We start from the raw sequence: 25,178 nt of genomic DNA on the forward strand, positions 1-25,178 counted from the left end.
AATGGAGGTTTCCAAAATGTCTTTACGTAAAACATAAATTTGTCACTCGCGCAAGATTTGGACATAAACAGCTTAGTGAAAAAATCGTTGTTACTGCTTCAAAAATTGTTTTATTTGCTTATAACTATATATTTTGTCAAGGTTTACTGTCGATTTTTTTTTTTTATAGTTTTTCAAAATATCAAAAAGAAGGAGAAAAAGTCAGAAAAGTTCTCAAAACATGCTCTGTCTACTAATATTAATGGTAGAATCATATTTCAAGACACAAATTACATCAGCAATCAAATCCATACTAAAAGACAAACTAAAAGTTTTAGCAGTATTCTAACAATTTGTTTTTCAGAATGGTCAGAGTCTGTATGAGTATGACGTCTAGCAATGAATTAACACGTTCCGATCGCCTTGAAAACATGTCCGTGAAGTTCTCTTCAAGTGGCCTTGCTTTTAAATATGTTATTCGGTTAGTACTATTTTTGCTACGAAATACTTTTACGTAATGTAATTATTGCTAAATGTCAAACCCCTACATAAAATTAAAGTGAATCAAATTAATTTTTCTTTTACTTTTGTTGAGTAAACTTGACCTTCTCTATAATTGACATATACGTCATGGTCATATCTCCGAAAGATAAGTATTTTGCATAACATCGTATGAAGTCAACATACAATCAAAACAGATCCTATTGCAAATAATAATAAATCATTTCAAACACATAAAATCATTCTGTAATAGCAAAACCGCTTCCAAACTGAGAGAAATAGAGTGCCCATGGTCAGCATTGTTCATATTCAGCAGAAAAAAATGTCTTCAAGGTTAACAAGTTATATGAACAAATGACTAAAACAATCAGAAACAAGAAATGATATTAAATGTAGAAAAAAACATAACAATAGCCGACACAGTCAAAACAAATTATCTCATGAAAACATAACTTAATGTTCAAACAATAATATTACAAACAAAGACAATTGCACATTAAAAAATACTTAAAAGGACAGCTTTAACTGTGTAGAAAACTTTGAGTTTTTACAAATACTAAGGAAATAAATACCTAACATGTGTGACAAAACCTTTCAACTTTTGTGTCCTCTAAATTTTTAAACTTCAAACATAATTCGGTTTTTCTAAAAACAAAATGGAGCATCGATGATGTGTCTTCACACTACAAACCAGTAATTCTGATTTTTACTTGATCCTAATCTTTGCTGTTGAAAGAGTCTGAATTATTACTCGACCAGTCAGAAACAGTCTTAACCCATTACCGACATGTACGCGACCAAGTCGATAAGACAACTCTCCACAAAATAACCAAAAATGACACACAATGTAGCAAATATAGTTCACTAGATGGCCTACAAAAATGAGCTAAGCACATGCAGCTAAGTCAACATTTTGATATATTAATATTTGAAACAGATGATTCACTTTGTTTCATTTGGCATTTCACAATAAACCAAATGAGCTTTTAGAAGGCCAAATTTTGTTTAGAGTATTTCGTTTACTTGACAACATGTCATTGCATATAAAAAAGAAGATGTGGTATGATTGCCAATGAGACAACTGTCCACAAGAGACCAAAATGACACAGACATTAACAACTATAGGTCACCGTACGGCCTTCAACAATGAGCAAGGCCCATACCGCATAGTCAGCTATAAAAGGCCCCGATATGACAATGTAAAACAATTCAAACGAGAAAACAAATGGCCTCATTTAAATAACAAAAATGAACGAAAAACAAATATTTAACACAAAAACAAACGACAACCACTGAATAACAGGCTCCTGACTTGGGACAGGCACATACATAAATAATGTGGCGGGGTTAAACATGTTCTCTTTAAGTGGTCTTGTTTATGAGTATGTAATTTGGTTCGTACTATTTTCGATACGAAATACTTTCTCTTAATGTATCTATTGCTAAATGTCAAACACCTACATAAAATTACTAACACCTGCTGTGTTCGATATGCGAACATCTTTATGCAAATTGGTTACGTTGAATTTGACAACTTATAGTTAATCAAGTAAATTTTTTCTTACTTTTGTTTACTTGGCCTACTCTATCAATGGAAAATAGAATATGGTCAACTCTCCGAAAGATAAGTATTGTTTTCCTTATATCGTATATAGTCAAAATACACTCAAATCAAATGTTGTTGCGAATAATAATCAATTATTTCAAATAAAAACAAGCATTCTGTTAAAACAAAGAGTAAAATCACAAAAATATTGCACCCAGAGGAAAAATCCCTAATCAAATGGCAATATCAAAGCTCAAACACATCAAACGAATTGATAACTATTGTCATAATCTTGACTTGGTACATATCTTTTCTTAAGTAGAAAACGATGGATTAAACCTGGTTCAAAATGTTTTAAACTGAAGATATAAAGTGCCAATGGTCAGCATTGTTTATGTGTAGAAGGAAAAAAATCGTTTCAAGGTTAACTAGTTCTAAAAAAAAATTATTGAAAATATAAAGCAACAATAAATGATATTAAATCTAGAAAAATACATAACGATAGTGAACACAGTCGAAACAAATTGATTTACAAAAACATAACTTCAGACAACAAGGTATTACAAACAGAGAACATTAAAATCAAGCCATGCCTAAACTGATATCCAGAACTGTGTAGAAAACCTTAATGTTCAGACAACAAGATTGCAAACAGAGAAAATTACATATTAAGAAATACCTGAAATGATATCTTTAACTGTTTAGAACATGGTATAAAAGATTTTTCCAAAATACTAAGAATTGTCGACCTAAGAAAAAGGTAGTCTAACCTGTTTGACTAAACCTATCGAAATTTTTGTTCCATGAAGATCTTTGATTTCGTATTTTATTCGGATTTTTATGTAACCATCAAATATGAGTCTTCTGTAGACGATAATCGCGTTTTTATGAAATTGTAATATTGGTATCTATGATGAGTTTATTTATTAAAGTTAAACATGTTAAAGAATCAACTGTACATGTAGTTTTCTGTTAGATATCGCATAAAGTCTGTTCCTTCTTTTTTATTTATCGTACTTCAACAGGGATTTCAATTTGTTTGCTTTCGGATGTTAACAAACAAACAAGCTATTCTCAAAAATGTATACCTCATATTCCACCCTTGGTGCATGTATTTTCTCATGTAGAAAATTGATGTTTTAACTTGGTTTTATAGCTATCCAAAGCTTCCCATTGTATGCATACTAGTCGCATATAATTTTGTTATCTTGACAATGATGAGTAAGCAAAACAAACACTGAAATGATAAACACAATTGTTAACATTTTGCGTTAAAATATTTAAAATCACTATGAAATCAAAATGGCATAGAAACACTCTATTGACATAATACATAAGCAAAAAAGGAAAAAATTATATTATCACAAATTAAAAAACAGTAAAGTTAAAATTATAAACAAAGTAAAATGACTATAACGTACTAATTTTTACAGTATGACATACTTTTCATAGTCTTATTCAAATTGTATATTTTCAGATAACTTTTCTTTTGTATTGTTTCAAATTTAAAATATTTAGCATATTGCATCTGAAAAACAAAATTCTACATTTTGAGCAAAATTTGACTTAAGAATTCCTATTTTTCACAATTTTCTTTTTTTTTAATTTTGTGTTTTTATCTTGTCTACATTGATGATTATTTACAACTCAAACTAAATTTACGAAAAGACAAATGTCCAATATACGAAGATTTAAGACATATATGTAATGTGAATATAGTACTGTGTATATATATGTGTTTAAAATAACTGTTTGTGGTAAGACAATAATAAAATATGGAATCTGAATCTGAATTTATAAAATGTACATCATGATTGAAATATTTATTGACAAATTCAATTCATTTGACCATCTGGCCAAAAAAGGGCCTAATAATTTTTTTCTCATGCCTTGGTGTTCTTCGTCCATCGTTAACCTTTACAAATATCTTCTCTGAAACTACTTTAGAAGGGGCATTAAGGCCTGGATTTCGCGCAAAAAAAATAAATGTTTGATATCTATTTCAAATTGGAACATAATGAAAGAAAAAACATAAATATTTTTACCTGATGACTTCATAATTACGTCATAATATGTACTATTTAAAGAAAAAACGATGAAAAATACAGATTTTATGCAGTTTTCAATCTTTATTTCTGTTATGGATACATCGTGCGCAGTCAAGAAACAACAAAATAATTTAACAGAAGCTTTCTTATTACTATTGACATGATCCCACCAAATATAAAGTTGTTTCTTGGGTGCGCACATACTTTTCAATCTAACATATACATAAATTTGATGAAAAACAAGGAAAATCACGAAATTTTACAAAATATGCAAAATAAACCATGATTTGTTGCCATGGAACCTTGTTCAATGTCAAATTTGTTTTGTTTCTCTGAGTACCTTATACTGTAGTATGGTTTAGAGTTATTTAAGAATACATATGATAATTTTTCAATTTGCAGTAATTTTTTTAGCCTAATAAGGGCCTTATTGCCCCTACTCCTTTAACCAAACTTGGCAACAATTATCATTGGGGTATCTAGCTTGACATTTTTCAAACTAGATACCCCAATGACCCAGCTAACAAACCAAGATGGCCGCCATGGATAAAAAGTAGAACATAGGGTAAAATGTATATTTTAGCTTATATCTCTGAAACTAACGCGTTTAAAGCAAAATTGACATTTGGTAAATGTTTATCAGATTAAAATCTATCCGTCCTGAAATTTTCAGTAGAATGAGACAATCTGTTGTTGGTTTGCTGTCCCTGAATTAGTCATTTCAAGGACATTTTGAAGTTTTTAGTATTATCTTGAATATCATTATGGATAGGTATAAACTGTAATAACAATAATGTTCAGCAGAGAGGGATCTACAAATATGTAAACAATTTATTCCATACGTCAAATTTAACAATTTTTCATTATTTTTTGTAATCTTTGACAACTCTTCTCCTGAAACAATTGAGACAAATTTAACCAAACTTGGCCATAATCAGCATTAAGGTATCTAGTTCAAAGAATGTATCCGACGACCCTGCCTGTCGACCAACATGGCAGACATGGCTAACAATTATAGTTAGTGGGAAAATGCATTTCTTTGACTAATTTTCTGAAACTAAACCTGAAGTATAACGGTTGCATATTTTTTTGAATTTTTTTCATACATCAATTGTTAATAAAAATATCAGGTGAGAGACACAGGCTCCTTGAACTCTTTAGTTTGGTCTGCAAACGTTATCTTATCAATTATGAAATAAATGAAAATAATGATTATTTGTATATTTTACATGTATTGAAAATCAATATTATATGCATGCTTTACACACCTTTTTTATTCGTATATTATTGATACTATATGTTGATTTCGCGTTTTTAATGTCGGTCGGTATACATCAATGTGTATCATGTGATCTTTTTCTTCCTTGTTAAATAAGAACTGATTGTTTGAGCATTTTATTTAGGTGAGCATACACAAACTTAATATTATACAAATATTTCATACATATGATTTTAAAGAAATTTGTGATAGGTTATTCATTTATTATTTATTTTCTTTCAAAACACGTGTCTGAAATATATCACTAAATGTTATCAAATAAAAACTGTCCATAACATGCTGTAAACATTTCACTATCTAAATAACCAATAATCTTTAAAAAAAAATAGTGATACGCGTATAAATTCTATCCCTATATACCTAACGTTTTTGTTTTAATCTAAACCCCTTTGATAATCACTTCCAAAGATCCAGTGAAACATTAAGATTGAGAAAGTCGGTCAGAAATTATGGTGCGATATATAAGTTATGTATACAGTAATGCACCTACTATCGTTGGGTTTATTGGGGAATGACAAAGATATGGGTTATATTTTTACGAGGTTTTATATAAAATGTACCATCCTCTGTAATGACATCTGTATTAAAAAGCATTTTACGTTTGATAACTGTACATTGATTTGGGGTATGATCTACATAGCATATACTAGGATCTGACATATTTAATGGTAAATTATTATATTGAGTTAAATGGATAGAATATACCTGCACCAAACGATGTCTGTTTATACATTTGAATTATAAGGGATGCTATTGATTAGTTGCTTATTCATGTTATATACATGTGTAAGCATAGGTCATATTTAAGATATTGTATATATACTAATCATCAACAAAAACGATACACGGCATGGTATTTTCCATATATATTGAATTTGGATACATTGTATCGAAGGTAAATAAATGCCAAAGTGGTCTCATATATACTCGCACAACACCTTAATGGTCCGAGACCACAATTGTCGTCCCTTGATTTTCGTTGTTTACGAATGTTGACCCTAGTGTGGACAGTGTGTTACTTGCCATTTTTTTTATCCCCCGTTCTTATGTATTTCTCCATGTTTTATGCCTCAAATAGTAAGTCAAGGGATAAAATTACACTGTCAAAACATTTGAGTAATGAATTTTAAAGTAAAGAATTGATTTGTTCCAGTCGAAAAAGGCTAAAAATTAGCACTTCGGAAACTGTCAAAAGATTTCAAGACCCTTAACATAAATTGTGCATATTTTAAGTTAGAGCCGATGAAGTTTTCTATATATGGTATAATATGTCCCAAAAGTAAACACACTGTAAATTTTTGATTTTAGAAAGCGCATGTGGGATTTTTTTAATTTGCATTTATTGTCTAAAAGAAATGCACTACGAAATAATTGTAGTCTCGGACCTAATACGCGATTTTTTTGTGACATTTTTTGCAAGCTAAAAAATTGTATTTTCACTAAATTGTTTGAAAATAAATGATATTTAAAATTAAACATGGGCTGCTTAGAATATAAACTGCCTTTGCAGATCATTTAATACTTACTTCTAATCTTCGAGATTATTTCATAAACTATTTCCAATTTGCTCAGATTCTTTTATTCATATGCATTTCTTTTCGAGTGAATTTTTTTAATTGGATTATTTTGAAAAAAAATGATTTCAATATACTATATTTCACAATAAATTGGAGTTTGAACTTGTGTATAGTTTCGTTCTTTTGACTTGAATAAGAAAAGGCCATTCTATATTATTTATTTATACAACTATACTGAATTTCTGTGAATATCAGTTGATACTATATCAAAATATGTACCTATTTAAGACTAAAACGAAATAATATAACAGAACAGATTAGCACATTATAGGATGCACTTTGTAAATACAACTATTTTTCAAACCACAGCAGATTGACCTAGAGTGGAAGGTAGATCCAATTTTTGAAACTATTTCAAACAGTTTTAAAACCTTAGGATCAATTGAAATGAGAACTAAAACAAGCAGCCTTGAGTTCATTATTTCGAAAAATAAACAAGCACAAATACAAGTAGTAATAACGAAAAAGACTAATATTAACGACGTAAAGTTGATTCTACAGACGGATATTACAACAAACGGACAAAACATTAACGGTTCTTGTATGTCAAAAGAAGGGGACTTTTTGTTCACAGATCATTGTTTCCGAAAATCGCTCATCACCATTGCATCAAATAACAAACTCAAACATACAATGCTACTAGGTCCTAGTAATTATGGGTTTGATATAACACTGATTGATGAAACAACTGTTGCCATTACAGATGGGAAATCAGGACAGAATTTCGGTATTGATATCATAGATATCAAGAATCAACGCAAAATAAAATTCATCAAACTTCCTGGTCGTACATGGGGAATCACAAGAGATCACAATTCGCTGTTTGTCTGTGTACAGGGATTAGGTATATACCAAATAAATACTTCGGACTATGCTTTAATTCACGTGATCAGTTTTAATTTACCGACCTTTTCCTACGTATCTGTATTCTTAGACAAGATATACTACACTAGCGATAAAGATCATAGTGTAGTTTGTTGTGATAAAAACGGATCACGTGTTTGAACCTTTCAAGATGAACTTATTTTGAATGAACCGAGGGGCATCGCTGTTGATAATAATGGTGACGTGTATGTTGCTGGATTCACCTCGTCCAACGTAATAATTATCTCAAGCGATGGGAAGCATCACAAACAAATCTTGACCAAAGATGACGGTCTATGTTTTCCTTCTGTTATCATCCTTGATACAGGGAACAGAAAACTGCTTATTGCAAATACCTGGAAAACTGCTTTCGTTTACAATATTTCGTAAAAACTATTAGAAAAAAATGCACGTTCCAACATTTGTGAGGGTGATATAAAAACAAACGGTTCTTAACAATGTTAAACAATTGAAAGTTGAATAAAGTAAATTTAATGTATGCTGTTTGTTCAGTTATTAAATCAATGTTGAATGTGTGTGGACATGAATAAAGCTTAGAATAAAAACAATCGTTTAATACATTCTATGTGTTTCATGAATTAGTCTTATTGAAGTAGTAATATAAATTATTCAAAGTGTAGACAGTAAGCTGTTCAGATACAGACTACGCAATACGTATCTGATACTTAATTTGATGTAATTACATCAAATGCCATACAGTAATGCTTAAGCATACACATGGAAACTGATTCTTTGTGTTGGTATCAAAAGACAAAGAGTGTACTCTTGTCAGTAAAATTTATATTGTTCATTATATTTATGACACTTTGCGGGGATGTTGATATGAGGGAGAAACATTCAACTATTGGTTACCAGCTGTGCGAAGTGTTCAAGTAGCTTGATTAATGGTTGTTTAACGTCGAGTGACAAATATTTCGCAATACATTTTCAATTAATGGTACTCTTTGTTAAGCCAGCTTCATTTATTCATTCAAGTCATTTGTAATAATCTCACCATCTATCATGGTATTATTTGAGGCAAGATAACAGTAAAAAAAATCTGTTGCATAAAGTTTCATTAGAACAAGGCTTCTAATTATGAACTTTGTGTTTTAACTGTTTTACAGTTTCTATTATCGGGTGAGTACTGACCTTACACACAAATGTTACAACCAGTCATTTAAGCGTGAGAAAAAAATAGTCATTAAGCTTTAAAATTTGGAGACTATATAATATGTATATATGACATACATAGTTTAACCTAGTATCCTATCTTGGCTATTTTAATGGGGTAGGAAAACATTCCTGTTTTACCAACATAACATGCTGGAAAGCGCTAAAATAAAATTATAAAGCTGTAGTTAAGCAATAAAAAAACACAAAAAAAACCCACAAAAAAACCCAACATTCACACATCACATAAAAAACCAGAACATTAACACATCTATACATACTGCTATGTCACACCCTAAAAAATATTAAAGTATCAAATATACATTTTTGCATATTTGTTTATGAATATATATATTTATATCGAACAAGTAAATATACCAAAAAACAGAGATACATATATATAATTTGTGTACTGTTTGTTCTACATGTACATGTACAAGTGTTGACCAGACACAACTGATGTCTTTACGGACGTTCCAGACATCCCGTGCATTTAGACGGGTTTCTAAAACCAAGTGTTCACCTCTTGCTCTTAACCTTGTTTGTAGTTTTTCTTTAGTCCTGATGTTATAAGCTATTTTCGAAAGATCGTTACGTGCGTCTTTCATAATAACGGGGAGATCATCAACAATTCTTATCCTTTTTTTGCAAGTTTGTAAGCCTAAGCCATAATACATTGCTTGTCGCCATAATGCATGAACCTAACAATAATTGCATCAGGGCGTTTTTACCGTCAACTGGAGCTTTAGCGGGAATCCTATGTGCATTTGCAATAGGGAAACTGTCGGCTTTAGATTTTTCTATACCAAGATCCTTTACAAATAAGTTATCAATCAATTCCGAAATTATAAATTATCTCATCGGTTTTTGTTCGACTCCATAGATGAGGACGTTGTATTTCCTATCATGTTTCTCAAGTAGTACTTGACATTCTTTCAGTGAAGCAAGTTTTTTGTCTGTCTAATTTGAGCAATTCTAATTTCTCGGTTTCTAAACAATTGAACTGTGATTCCAAATGTCCCACACCTCTCTCAAGCTCATTATGGTCTTGCCTAAGTTGTTTTACCTCAGTGTTTGAGATACTAAGGTAAGATTTTACTTGCCTTGCTTCAGATTTCACATCACTAATAAGTTCAGTCAAGTTTTCTCAACGGAGTCAAGCCTAGATGAAAAGTTTGTGACCTTACTGTCTATACTCATCATTTTGTGTTTAAGGTCAGCGACGTCTTCTTTTGTCGCCATGTCTATTTTATTCAAATTTCAATCAATCAATGTACGGATATTTTTTTCGATATATTGTTTTTGTAGTGTTTATTTGTTACCACAATATTCTGACAGTTATATGACTATTAATTTCATATCAATTTCATATTTTCAACAACATAAACACATAATAAAACAAATAATAAATGGATACGTTACTCTTTTTTCTTCAGCTTGAAATTTGCATGGGCGGCGCCATGACAGGGGCGATAATCATCATCATTATTCATTATCTTGAATTATTATAGATAAAGATAAACTGAAATTACAATAATGTTCAGCAAAGTAAGACCTACCAATAAGTCAACAATACCAACTTGGTCAATTGACTCCTTAGGGAGTTATTGTCGTTTTGGTAAATTTTTAACAAATTTTTGTAAATTTGTATAATCTTACAAGATGTTTCTCCTTTGAAACTACTGAGGCTAATTTAACCAATCTTGGTCACAACCATTATTAGGGTATAGTATTAAAATAAGTGCCCGATGACACCCGCCTGCCAACCATTATGGCCGTTGTTTGGTTGGTGTCCCTGAATTAGTAATTTCACAGACATGTGAGGCTTTTATTTATTATGTTGAATATTATTATAGATATAGATAAACTGTTTATAACAATAAAGTTCAGCAAAGAGGGATTTACAAATAAGTCAACAAAATCAAAATGGTCAATTAATTTCATAAGTCAAATATAACAATTTTTCGTAAATTTTTGTAATCATGTACAACTCTTTTCTTGAACAATTGAGACAAATTTAACAAGACTTGGCCACAATCAGCATATAGGTATCTAGTTCAATTTTTTTCCCCGATGACCCTGCCTGCAGACCAACATGACAGACATAGCTAAAATAGAACATAGTGGGAAAAAGGCAATTTTTGACTTATATCTCTGAAACTAAAGCTGAAGTATAACGGTTATATTATTTCAAACATCATAAAATATCAGGTGAGCGACAAAGGCTCCTTGTAGCCTTTTACTTGGTCTGCAAACGTAATCTTAAAAGTTATGAAATGAATTAAATGAATTATTATTGATTTACCCTTACTGGTATTGAAATAAACATTATTACACCTTTATTGATTCGTATATTATTATTAATTTATTACTGTATGTTATTGTCGCGTTTTAAGGTGGATCCCTACAGATATAGCAAATTTGTTTTCACCATTGAATTTTTCTTAAAATTTGCATACATATACTATGCAATGGCCTCTATGAAAATTTGAGTTAAAAATAGTATGTCACCAGACTCGTTTCCATGGTAACGGTCACCAAAGTTGGTACATCACGTGTATGCATAAATACATACCTGATGTAGAAACTCTGGATTTTTTTCAAGCCTTTGAAAGTATTTTGAAGGGTTTGTTATTACAAAATTATTATTTAAAATGTAAATAAAACACAAATAATGGCAGTTTTATTCATTGTCATTGATTTCGTCTCTAATTTCATCAACACTGCTCCACAAAAAAAAACACAGATTTTGTTAAAAATTTCTATTTTTCTTAAATTTCCAAAAAAATGGTCCAATGAATATTTTTTTAAATTTGACATAAGATGGTCATAACAATGAGCTTTAAAAAGAAATAAAAAAAAATATGGGTCACCAGACTATTTTTTGCACGAAAAATGTTTTTGTGACCCCTAACGAAACAGTGATCAACAGCAGTTTTTTGTATATCTTTTGTAATCCTGGTACTTTTGATAACTATCATCATCGGTGATCAAAGTGTGACATATGTTGTCATATCCTTTGTTAAACTAACACAGAATAATACAGTTTCACAAGGCAATCAAATAAGAACAATTTTTTGGTTTCTATGAACAACGGTTACCATGGCAACAGGACATGAAGTTGGAAAATTCAAGTTTTTGCATTGTTCTGATGTGCAAGATTAACAACCTAACAGACAATGGCAGATCAAATACCATGATTTCAGACCAACAACACATGGCTTCTATGTAAATGTAAACAAATATTATGAAACATTGTAATGCAGCTTATATTAGCATTACTGTGGTCTTAAATGAGCAAAATAAATTACTCAGAAGTTAGCGAAAATCACCAAATATATTTTTTTTTAAATTATCGATTCATAGGTAACAGTCATGCAAGTCAATGGATTAAAAAAGACTTTGTCACCTTTTCCTCAGTTAATGATTTAAGTTTGATCGAGCATAATGATAATACATTATATATTTCAGTTGTCATAGTAACATAACCAAAAAATGATGAAATAATAACTTTTTCAAAGGTTTTTCAACTTTCTTTATTTTGAATGCCTCAATAATCAAGCAAACATATAACTGTTATATTTACAAATATGTAAATAGTTTACTCCTCTGATTCAGTCAAGTACTTATTGATAGTCATAGCATTATTAGAGTTCACTTTGTTCTCAGTCAAAATTGTAAATCCTTCCATATTGAATAGTACATGTTGTTCCCAGTCAGATATATCATATTACTATTAAAGGTAATTCTTTTCTTTTAAAATCTTTGTTTTCTGGTTATCTGTTTGCCTCTCTAATTTCTTATTCATACTTTCCCAAACTTTCTGCGTAAATTTTCCAGGGGAACATTTCATTGCTGCATTTACCTGAAAGGTGTAATATATACTAATAAACTACTAAATCTATATAATATTTCAGTGAGTGCAAAATTAATCCAATCATGCATTACAACATCAATTTAAAAAGATTATATTATACCTGACTAACAAAGGTACTCATTAAGAGTTTTATAATATGATATATGGCCAGGTTTTTGAAGTGATTGCAATAATTAGGTCAGCTGATGGGTATGCATTTTATATTGCTTTTGCATATGATGGCCATCCTTTTTAGTGGTTTTTGTTTTGTGTACAATCATGGCAATTTGGATTGCAATAATTGACAACATAAATGATATAGGGAGCATTATAGGGTCCAATTCAAATTCAAGGTATACATGTATATTTAATAGGTGTGACCTTTACCATATACCTTAAATCAATACAGTTGAACTGTTCTTTTTGGTAAAAATTTAAATATACAGCATGTGACCAAGTTTGAAATAAACATAAGTTATCTACATCACATAGTTATCTTCATTGTCAGAATTGTGGCACATAAGAACCAGTGGCAGTCTTGATAATATACTTTGTATTTAAATTATAAAATAAAGTACAAATCAATAGTGTAAAATGTGGATCACTGTGACCTTCTTTGTCTGGAAGCTGAGTTACTGAGACTCTGAGAGTGTATATATAAGTTTGCATGATCTGACACCTTTTAGTTGCTGAGATATACATTTGTTGGATATGAAATTGGATGTTTAATGTAACCAAAGTCAGTGAAGTGGAAAATGTAGGTCAGTGACATCTGTGTACAAGTTTACATGATCCTACATTTTATAGTTGAGTCTACTAAATATATTGTCCAAAAAGAAATGTTATAAATGCCTGCAAAACACCATTATCAGATTAAAAAGTCTCAAATGAAACCTAAGTTTTTTTTTCAAAGGTAACTACATGTAATTATCCTAAAATGTATGTATTTACCATTGACAGTCATCCTTCATTTTTCTACAAAACTGCTGCTAATAACCTGCTGTTAAATGATAACCATGAGACCTACAATTGATAACAAATATAACAAAAATTAAATAAGTAAATTAATATGATATAGGATTCATAAAAAGTGAGAGTTTTATATTACTTGTTATCAATGTTGGTTGTTGAATATCAAAATAGTGAAAATAATGATAAAAAAGCCATATTCCATATAATAACAAGAGCATTAATGCTAAGTATGGCATCCTCTCACCATAGAAGACTGTTGCTTTCACATGGGTGTTTAGAATCTACAATGTCTACTTTCACCTTGACATTTGGGAATATCTTTTCTATTACAAATGTAATAAAGTTAAAGTCTAAATTCTTTAAATTTACCTGTATTACTTTCATAGTTTCAACCAGTACCAAACATTTGCAATTCTGCAACAAAACTAGCTTCAACCTAATGAAAAAAAGTGATAACAAATATATATAAATGAAAGTGCATGCAGTGTTCAAATACTATAGCTAAAACATATTACATTTAAAATTAACTGGAAACTCAGGCTGTTAACAATGAAATTTGTAATAATAATATGTATAAAGGCTTTCAAAACCAAATAGGTTTCATTAAATTTGTTGAAATTATACATTAATATAGATTTCATTTAATAAATACAAATGTGACTAATTCTAGTTCAATATTTTTGTTGAAACAAATTCTGTCATGTTCTATACATGAAAGTCTTCAAGTATATATAACAATGCTTTACCACAAAATTGATTTGAAATATTGACCCTAAACTTGAAATTATTACCAAGATCTGTTAATTCATTTTTATGACTGCTTAAGGCTCAAAGTTAATAAAGAATTTGAATTTGAGTTTGAAGTGCAAATATGAATATAATTATGGTCCTCGTTATACTTTATATATCTACTTAGGAAAATTATCAAAAAATACTTTGAAATTATATGACTAAAGGTTTAATTACCTTCTAATTATTCATTAAATTAACCATGTTTAAAACTGTTTCTTCTTTTGACTTTATTTACAGGATTCTTTTGCAACTGCAAATATTTTCTTTTCAGTTTAATTCTCCTTTTTCTTTAAGTATGGCTGATGAATTCACAGAAAGTACTATCAATCCATTAAGGAAATTGTTATAATGTGTGGCACAAATTCCTGCATGTATCATTACTGAAAAATATGATATGAAATGTCAGTTTGCACATGTATTGGTTAATTAGATAAACTATAAACTATTTAGACTTGAGTTCATAATTTTATTTGGAATATACAATTGATTTTTTGAATTTATATTTATATAATATGATTGTGCATTCATGTTGACCTTTATTCTTATAGATCACAGACTCACATTTATTTCTAATAATGTGGAATGAGAATTTCTTTTTTGCCTTCATGCATTATCCTGCATTATACACATCATTCTAGGTGTTTTTAAATGACTAAATATGTAAGGTATCAGACCACTTGGTCTCTGATCACATGCAAAAGATGACTTAATATGAAACTTCTGATTATAAAATAAAGAAAACTAATATTTTGAGTTTGTAAAACATTATTTTTGTGAATGAATCATTGTGACTGCAATTGTTTACTTTTTCAATTATAATTTTATGTATGGTTATATATTAAATTGCTACCAAATAAGTATTTACAAAATAATCCTCTCCTTTTGGATACAAAACTAAAAAGCCCCTTATGTATAGATGTCTTTGTGTTAATTGCAAAAATGATAAATAACTTCCAGGGGCAAAATTCCAGAAAAATTACTAAGTCCAGCTTCATAAAAAATTTGGGCAGCACTTCCCCTCAAAATAAAGCTTTTTACCCTCAAACTTCATAAACCCCAGACCATAATAGAGTGGAATTAAAGAAAGAAAATTGAAAGAGAGGTGTGGGGCAGGTTCATTTATTCAAGACATGAAACCATACACCTTCTCCAACCAGTAAAATGTGTAAAGAGAATATATAATAAAGAGAAAATTGAACTCTCTTACCATGTGCAGCTTTTGAATTGATAAAAAATTCACCAGTCCCATTTTCCCCCTCGTTTCTACACTGTCACACATGATATGCAGGTTACATGCACTGCAGCTACAACGATATGGTATGGACAAAATGCTCCACGGCCTCCACCTCCTGGTACAAGCCTTGAAGGTCGTATTTCTGTTCACAGACAGTATCCGCAGGGGAAAGTTTTACATCTTAACGAACATATTCTGCGCTAGGTGATCAACCAGAGCTAGCCGTCGACCTTCTTTCCAGGTTTTGTCAAACAAAACATCACTGTCTGTGATCGGACGCCGAATTTCTCCAACTTCCAAAAACTTATATATCATATGATATTATAAGTTGAGAATCATTTAAGACTGAGTGAACTTTCAGGCTGAAGCTATTCATATTCTTTATTTTTAAAGAACGTATGCATTTGTCCTTTATGATAAACCTTCCTTTCTTCTGAGCGATGAGCTGTAACTTGGAAGTTGTTTACACACGTTGACAACAGACGACATCGGAACTGTTACCGTGACCTAGATATACAGGCGATATATCCTAAATTTTTAAACGGGAACCAGTTTTACATCAGTAAAATGTTGTTATCTCCCTTAGTATCGGAAGTCACCTTAAATGTCCATCAGTATTTATGAATGTGTAAATATCATGTGATCTTTTTTCTTCCTTGTTAAAGAATGACGGATGATAACACCTGATTATTTGAGTATTTTATTTAGGTAAGCATACACATGATACTAAATAGGAAACATATATTTCATACATATGTTTTTAATGAAATTTGTGACAGGTTGTTCATTCATTATTTATTTTCTTCCAAAGAATGTGTCTCAAATATACCTCAAATTGTAATAAAATATAAGCGGGCTCGAGTAAGCGGGTCATAACATGCTGTAAACAATTCACTAACTTAAAAAACCAATAATCTAAAAATAATTATTGATACGCTATCAATTCTGTACCTGTATACCTAACGTTTTTGTTTTAATCTAAACCCCATTGATAATCACTTCCAAAGATCCAGTGAAACATTAAGTTTGAGAAAGTCGGTCAGAAATTATGGTGCGATATATAAGTTATGTATACTCAACTTCGCAATTAATGCACCTACTATTGTTGGGTCTATTGGGGTATGAAAAAAATATGGGTTATATTTTTACGAGGTATTATATAAAATTTACCATCCTCTTTAATGACATCGGTATTAAAAAGCATTTTACGTTTGATAACTGATATTGATTTGGGGTATGATCTACATCTACATAGCATATACTAGGATCTGACATATTTAATGGTAAATTATTATATTGAATTAAATTGATAGAATATACCTGCACCACACGAATTCTGTTCATACATTTAAATTATAAGGGATGATATGGATTAGTTGGTTATACATGTTATATACATGTGTAAGCATAGGTCATATTTAAGATATTGTATATATACTAATCATCAACAAAAACGATACACGGCATTGTATTTTCCATATATATTGAATTTGGATACATTGTACCAAATTAAGGTAAATAAATGCCAAATTGGTCTCATATATACTCGCACAACACCTTAATGATCAGAGACCACAATTGTCGTCCCTTGATTTTCGTTGTTTACGAATGTTGTCCCTATTGTGGACAGTGTGTTACTTGCCATTTTTTCCCCCGTTCTTATGTATTTCTCCATGTTTTATGCCTCAAATAGTAAGTCAAGGGATAAAATGACACTGTCAAAACATTTGGGTAATGAATTTGAAAAAGGTTAAAAATTAGCACTTCGGAAATTGTCAAAAGATTTCAAGACCCCCTTAACATGAATTGTGCATATTTTTAGTTAGAGCCGATGAAGTTTTCTATAAATTTGGTATAATATGTCCCAAAAGTTGTACAACACGCTGTAAAAGTTTTATTAAGAAAGCGCGGGTGGGATTTTGTTCAATTTGCATTTATTGTCTAAAAGAAATGCACTACGAAATATGAGTGGTCTCGGACCTAAGAAGTGAAATCAGTAAATATAGAATTTGTATTTTGGCAACTTCCTTGAATGATTTGATGGTGTAAATTTGTCAAATAGCATTAAACTAAAGGATTTTAACTTTTATTTGATAGAATTTCTGCAAAAATGACAAATTTATACTTTTATGGTCGAAATAAGCATTTCAAAGCTTTTTCAATTTTGATGCATAAGTGGCATTTTGACTTTCTATCTGACAGGTTTTTTTTATGTGTTTCTATGCTTTTATCAAGATTTATTACTTATTTATGAACTTTGAATCCATAAGAAAGAAGATTATCTCAGACAAGTGGTGCAAAATATGTTGTAAAAATGACCCTCGTCTAACGCCCTATTTGGATCAAGTTAAATAATTTCGATATAATATGTCCCAAAAGTAAACACACTGTAAAATTTTGATTGAGAAAGCGCATGTGGGATTTTTTTAATTTGCATTTATTGTCCAAAAGAAATGCACTACGAAATAATTGTGGTCTCGGACCTAATACGCGATTTTTTTGTGACATTTTTTGCAAGCTAAAAAATTGTATTTTCACTAAATTGTTTGAAAATAAATGATATTTAAAATTAAACATGGGACGCTTAGAATAAAAACTGCCTTAGTTTGCAGATCATTTAATACTTACTTCTCATCTTCGAGATTATTTCATAAACTATTTCCAATTTTCTTAGATTCTTTTTATTATATACATTTCTTTTCGAGTGAATTTTTTTAATTGGATTATTTTGAAAAAAAGTGATTTCAATATACTATATTTCACAATAAATTGGAGTTTAAACTTGTGTATAGTTTCGTTCTTTTGACTTGGATAAGAAAAGGCCATTCTATATTATTTATTTATACAACTATACTGAATTTAAGTGAATTTTAGTGGATACTATATCAAAATATGTACCTATTTAAGACTAAAACGAAATTATATACAGATTAACACATTATGGGATGCACTTTGTAAATACAACTATTTTTCAAACCACGCCTCTTTTTGGGAGATACATAATACTCAAATGAATATTGTTTTGCCTATGTACTAATTCCCAGATATGATAAATATGTTTCATATCATAGAGACAAAACTTGCAACAGGCAATGTTACCAGTATATAAAAATATTGTTGTGGTGAAAATTGAATTGTGAAGTACATGGAGTAGGAACCAAGTGAAGTTATGGATAGTACAGAATTTTAGTTTAGATATAAACTTTAACAAGGTAGAGGCATATAATTGTTGAATAATGCCGCACATCCCTTTTCAACTTTGAATTTAATAGTTGTGCATATCAACTTTCCATTCTAGGATATATATTTATACAAAACTTCATAGTACAAATATCACAGTTTCAGCCGCAAAGAGAGTTCCTATATGAAATTGCTTTGTCTACATTTACAGAAATGCAACCTAAATGAGTTATATCACAAAACTTCTAAAGAGCTAACGAAAGCAAATACACATATGAAAAAAATAAAAAGAACAAATCAGTGCAGAGCAAGATACTTGACAATAATTGCAAAACAAGTAGAATGTGATTACCATTTTTATGTTGTTTTAATTTCAGAGATACTAATGGCTTCTAACCCAAGTATATGTGGCATATGTTCACTTCGACAAATAACAAAAGTTTGCAAATATTGGTGTCCGGGATGTGAAGAAGCCATTTGTGACGAGTGCAAAGAACATCACAAATTGCTGAAAGCTACAAGAAGTCATGAACCCATACCAATTTCAAATTACAAATCACTACCGTCATTCATAACTGGCATACAACAATCATGTGTCTATCACAATGAACAGTATCAACAATATTGTGCTGAACACGCGTTACCTATTTGTTTCAAATGCATCAATGATCATCGTAAGTGTAACGTCACTACTCTTGAGAAAGTTACCAATGATTTCAAGACCTCTGAGCAATTTCTAGATTTAGAATCGAGACTTGAAGACTTATTACAAAATATCGGTAGGATTAAAAAGGACAGAAATTCTAATATGACTAACATTGAAGAAACGAAAATGCGACTTAGTAAAGAAATTCGACAGAAAAGAGTGGAAATAAACAAACACTTAGACAATCTTGAAAAACAACTCATTAAAGATCTAGAAGAGAAGGAGTGTCAAAGTAAAGATAGTATTCAGAAAGTTTTATCATCTGTCACAGAAAAAGAAACCATGGTAACTCAATGCCATACCAATTTCCAAAGCATCAAACAATATGCATCCGATCTTCAAACATTTCTGGGAATAAAAGAAATTAAAGTTGTAGTATACGAGAACGAACAGTATCTGCAGTCATTGATAGAGGCAAAAAGTTTGGAGCAGATTGACCTAGAGTGGAAGGTAGATCCAGTTTTTGAAACTATTCCAAACAGTTTAAAAAACTTTGGATCAATTACAATGAGAACTAAAACAAGCAGCCTTGAGTTCATTATTTCGAAAAATAAGCAAGCACAAATACAAGTAGTAATAACGAAAAAGACTAATATAAACGATGCAAAGTTGACTCTACAGACGGATATTACAACAAACGGACAATACATTAAGGGTTGTTGTATGTCAAAAGAAGGGGACTTTTTGTTCACAGATCATTTTTACGAAAAATCGCTCATCACCATTGCATCAAATAACAAACTCAAACATACAATGCCACTAGGTCCTAGTTATGGGTTTGATATAACACTGATTGACGAAACAACTGTTGCCATTACTGATGTAAAATCAGGACAGAATTTCGGTATTGATATCATAGATATCAAGAATCAACGCAAAAAAAAATTCATCAAACTTCCTGGTCGTACATGGGGAATCACGCGAGATCACAATTCGCTGTTTGTCTGCGTAGAGGGATTAGGTATATACAAGGTAAATATTTCGGACTATGCTACAACTCACGTGATCAGTTGTAATTTACCGACCTTTTCCTACGTATCTGTATTCTTAGACAAGATATACTACACTAGCGATGAAGATCATAGTGTAGTTTGTTGTGATAAAAACGGATCACGTGTTTGGACCTTTCAAGATGAACTTATTTTGAATGAACCCAGCGGCATCGCAGTTGATAAAAATGGTAACGTGTATGTTGTTGGATTCTGCTCGTCCAATGTTATCATTATATCAAGCGATGGAAAGCATCACACACAAATCTTGACCAGTGATGACGGTCTATCATCTCCATCTGCTATGTTCCTTGATACAGAGAACAGAAAAGTTCTTGTTGCAAATAACAAAAAAACTGCCTTCGTTTTCAATATTTCGTGAGAACTATTAGCAAAAAATGCACGTTCAAACCTTTTTGATGGTGACATAAAAACAAACCGTTCTTAACAATGTTATGAAATATAAAGTTGAATAACTTAAATTTAATGTAAGCTGTTTAAAGTAATGAAATCAATGTTGAATTTGTGTTGAAATGAATAAAGCCACAAAGAAAAACAATTATTTGATAGAATCTATGTGTTCCAGGAATTATGCTTATTGAAACAGTTATAGAAAATAGTTTAAGTGTATACAGTCAACTGTTTTGAAACAGACAAAGCAACACGAATCGAAAACATACTTTGGTATACTTTCATCAAATTAATACAATGCTTAAGCATACCCATGAAAATCTTTGCCACAGAATCAGTCAACTTATATTGTTCATTATATTTATAGCACTTTGTTGAGATGTTAATATGTTGGAGAAACATGAAACTATTGGTTAACTGCTGTGCGATGTCTTCAAGTTGACTGATTGTTTGTTTAACGCCGAGTGACAAATATCATGCATGCTCAGGACGATGTTCAAGTAAACTATCTTTCGGCAATACAGAAAAATAATTATAATGTATTTGACAGATTATTTGATGCATTTGGTCTAAAAAGAACAATATACTACGTGTAAAAAAATCACTTGTATATTCTCATCTGTCCAAACGAATATAAAAATGGGAAAACAGTCGTTAATTATTTAGAGATTTGATGTACAAAAATGTTTCTAAAAAACTTTCTTTTTTGTATTCTTTGAATGTTTCATACGGTTATGTAGACTTGTTAGGATAAATACACCTCTGACTTTTATTGTTTTTTTTCTTAACGTTCGTAAAGCAGAACGTTGATTTCGATCGTCTTGATGCAGATTATTGATTCTTAGCGTTCCTGACGCAGTTTGTTGATTTTGAGCGTTCTTGACGCAGATTGTTGACTTTAACCGTCAATGAAGCTGATTGTTGATTTTAAGCGTTCCTGGCGCAAATTGTTGATTTTGAGTGTTCCTGACGGTGATTGTTGATTTTGTGCGTTCCTGATGCATATTGTTGATTTTAAAAGTTCCTGGTATAAATTGTTTATGTTAATTGTTCATTACGAAGACTGTTGATTTAGAGCACTTCTGACAAAGATTGTTGATTTGAGTGTTTCTTATGCGAAAGTCTGGGCGTGAGATATACCCGCGGATTGTCTGAGTGTACTTGAAATCAACGCGAATGTCTGGGCGTGAGATATATCCGCTGATTGTCTGAGTGTACTTGAAATCAACGCGAATGTCTGGGCGTGAGATATACCCGCCAATTGTCTGAGTGTAGTTGATATCAACTTGAATGTCTGGGCGTGAGATATATCCGCGGATTGTCTGAGTGTACTTGATATCAACGCGAATGTCTGGGCGTGAGATATATCCGCGGATTGTCTGAGTGTACTTGATATCAACGCGAATGTCTGGGCGTGAGATATATCCGCGGATTGTCTGAGTGTACTTGATACCAACGCGAATGTCTGGGCGTGAGATATATCCGCGGATTGTCTGAGTGTACTTGATATCAACGCGAATGTCTGGGCGTGATACATATCCGCGGATTGTCTGAGTGTACTTGATATCAACGCGAATTTCTGGGCGTGAGATATATCCGCGGATTGTCTAAGTGTACTTGATATCAACGCGAATGTCTGGGCGTGAGATATATCCGCGGATTGTCTAAGTGTACTTGATATCAGACCTAAAATATTGGTTCACTTGTTATTATCCATGATTGATTGAATGTACTTGGTATCACCCATGAATGTCTTGGTGTACTTGTTATTATCCATGATTGATTGAGTGTACTTGATATCACGAATGAATGTCTTTTTGTAATTGATATTATCCATGTTTTATTTAGTGTACTTTATATCAAGCATGAATGTCATTGTGAACTTCTTATTATCCTTGCATGACTAGATAAATAAAGGCAACAGTAGTATATCGCTGTTCAAAATTCATAAATCGATAGAGAAAAACCAAATCCGGGTTACAAACTGAAATTTGATAAATTTGTTATCATTCATGATTGATTAAGTGTATTTGATATCACGCATGAATGTTTGGTGTACTTGTGAGTATCCATGATTGATTAAGTGTACTTGATATCATTCATGAATATCTTGGTGTACTTGTTATTATCCCTGCTTGACCAAGTACAATTGATATCATCTATTATTTGAGTGTACTTGAATGAAATTCGAATATTTTATTTTGCCTGACATTTCATTTTGATGTCATCTTCATTGTCTGCTTTCAAACATTAAACATGTTGTTTAATCAACGACACCTTTTTGAATTTACAGAACGAAGCCTTGAGGTTTTTTTAGTGGAAACTACAGGATAAGTGTATATAACTCGCTACACACGAGGGTTAATCTATCCAATCTTCTCTTTATAGTATGTTTCTGAAGCTCGTGCAAATGAATCTTAATAGTTCCGGCGATGTTCATATACTGCATGTAGAAGAGATCTTGTAATTTGTGTAGGATTTTAATAAGAACTAGAACACACCCGTGATATCGCGGGTCCGTGAATGAATTAAAGTATATAACTATGCGCAAGCCTTTTTTTAGTATTGATATTGTCATCTGATAAAGTCATGCCGATTATAAGATACACAGTTTTCTCTGCTTTCAAATCTTTCTGTTTGAACCCGTCGAACTGGAACTTATTAATTATTGGTAATATTAATTATTTGGAAAACAAAAGGTCCTGGAATTCAGTATTTTTTAATCAACAGAATTGTCATATATAAGTTATAAATAAATTGAATTCTTTGATTCGCTGTTTTATGTCATGCATCCCCACTAACAAATTGAAAACTGTACCTATACGCCTTATTTTTAGTCCAGATTTGTTATCTTAGAAAGTCTTACTGATTTAAATACTATCATAGGTAACAATTTGACAATTTAGTAGTGTCAACCCTGTGATTATGACCCGTGCATATAGCACATTAATCCTGAATACACCGTTTGGTGGTGCGCCTGTCAGATGCGGAACGTACAGATAAGGTAATAGGTAACAGGTGAATATACTATTGGTATCGGTATCGGACTCGACCCTGAACTTCTTAATTATTGGCAATATTAATTACGTGGAAAACAAAAGGGCCTGGAGTGGTGTAATTTTTAATCTACACCTTTGTACTATATTAGTTAAATATAAAGTTGAATTATTTGATTCGTCGTTTTTACGTGATGACGGCTGACAAATTGGACCTCGTAATTTTAGTATTATAGATAGGTTTTCTACAAAGGGTCAAGTTGAATGCTCATTGCAAGTTTAAAGTACTTTGGAAATGCTTAGATATAGGGTTAAAGAAAATCAAGTTTAGCACTAAATTGACTTCACTCTGGTTCGTTACATATTCTCTACTTTCTCTAAAAAATCAATTGCATGATATCTTCAATCGAAGGCATAACTTGCGTGTACTGATGGTATATCGTTAAGTTAGTCGTCCATTCGCCATTCGGATAACTTTTGGTGCTTGCTCGGGCCTCGTTCGTGTATTGTGTCGTGAATTGTAGTTTTGTTAATAAATGATTTTCGTTTAACATGTTTCATATGATTTCGCACAGCGTTTTGTTTAATATTAGCATGTCGTATAGTTTAGCTCTTCAATAAATACATGGTATTTGGTATTGGTAAATGTGTGGTATATGTCATTGGTTTATGTATGTCATATTTGTATTACGTACCATGTTTTGTTATAAATTATGCCTTTAGTTATATCTATTGAATTGCTTTTACATTTTTTATGTCTGAGCCAGTTATGTCGACTATACTGTATGGTTTATAATTTCTCCTCAATCACATCAAATCATCATATTTTATTGACATTAGTTTTTTGTTCCCCCTTTAGTTGTCTTTTTGTCGGTTTATTTTCGACTTATTAGTTCGATTTTAATTTGTTTTTTTTGTGTTTTAACGACACTTTTAAGCACGGCATTTAGACTATTCCTTGGGCCATATTTATTGGTGGAGGAACCGCAGTGCCCGTAGAAAATAACCGACCTTCGATAGGAAAACTGACAATCCTAGTCAATAAAGATTGGAGTCGAGTGCACCAACAAGAGTT

At 31.1% G+C, this 25,178-nt stretch overlaps 1 protein-coding gene and 1 long non-coding RNA gene across 4 annotated transcripts; one reads left to right on the forward strand and one right to left on the reverse strand.

Moving 5' to 3' along the window:
- Positions 1-5,445: 5,445 nt before the first annotated feature.
- LOC139504520 (uncharacterized) lies at positions 5,446-21,218 on the forward strand. 2 transcript variants are annotated; one of them, XM_071294623.1, is made up of 2 exons: positions 5,446-5,477; positions 19,379-21,218. In XM_071294623.1, the coding sequence occupies exon 2, from the start codon at positions 19,387-19,389 to the stop codon at positions 21,076-21,078; it is 1,692 nt and encodes a 563-aa protein (XP_071150724.1). In that variant the 5' UTR covers positions 5,446-5,477; positions 19,379-19,386; the 3' UTR covers positions 21,079-21,218. The 2 variants fall into 2 exon arrangements, with proteins under 2 accessions (XP_071150724.1, XP_071150723.1); XM_071294622.1 differs by lacking the exon at positions 5,446-5,477 and adding an exon at positions 16,443-16,529.
- Positions 11,963-16,417, reverse strand: LOC139504521 (uncharacterized). Of its 2 annotated transcripts, XR_011659250.1 has the most exons (5): positions 15,795-16,417; positions 14,762-14,967; positions 14,165-14,231; positions 13,775-13,846; positions 11,963-12,832 (listed from the first exon to the last, which is right to left on the reverse strand). It is a non-coding gene; the product is annotated as an uncharacterized lncRNA (long non-coding RNA). The 2 variants fall into 2 exon arrangements; XR_011659249.1 differs by lacking the exon at positions 11,963-12,832 and having other exon boundaries at positions 13,460-13,846.
- Positions 21,219-25,178: the final 3,960 nt, after the last annotated feature.

Source organism: Mytilus edulis, chromosome 14 (assembly GCF_963676685.1).
Source record: "Mytilus edulis chromosome 14, xbMytEdul2.2, whole genome shotgun sequence".
NCBI lineage: Eukaryota > Metazoa > Mollusca > Bivalvia > Mytilida > Mytilidae > Mytilus > Mytilus edulis.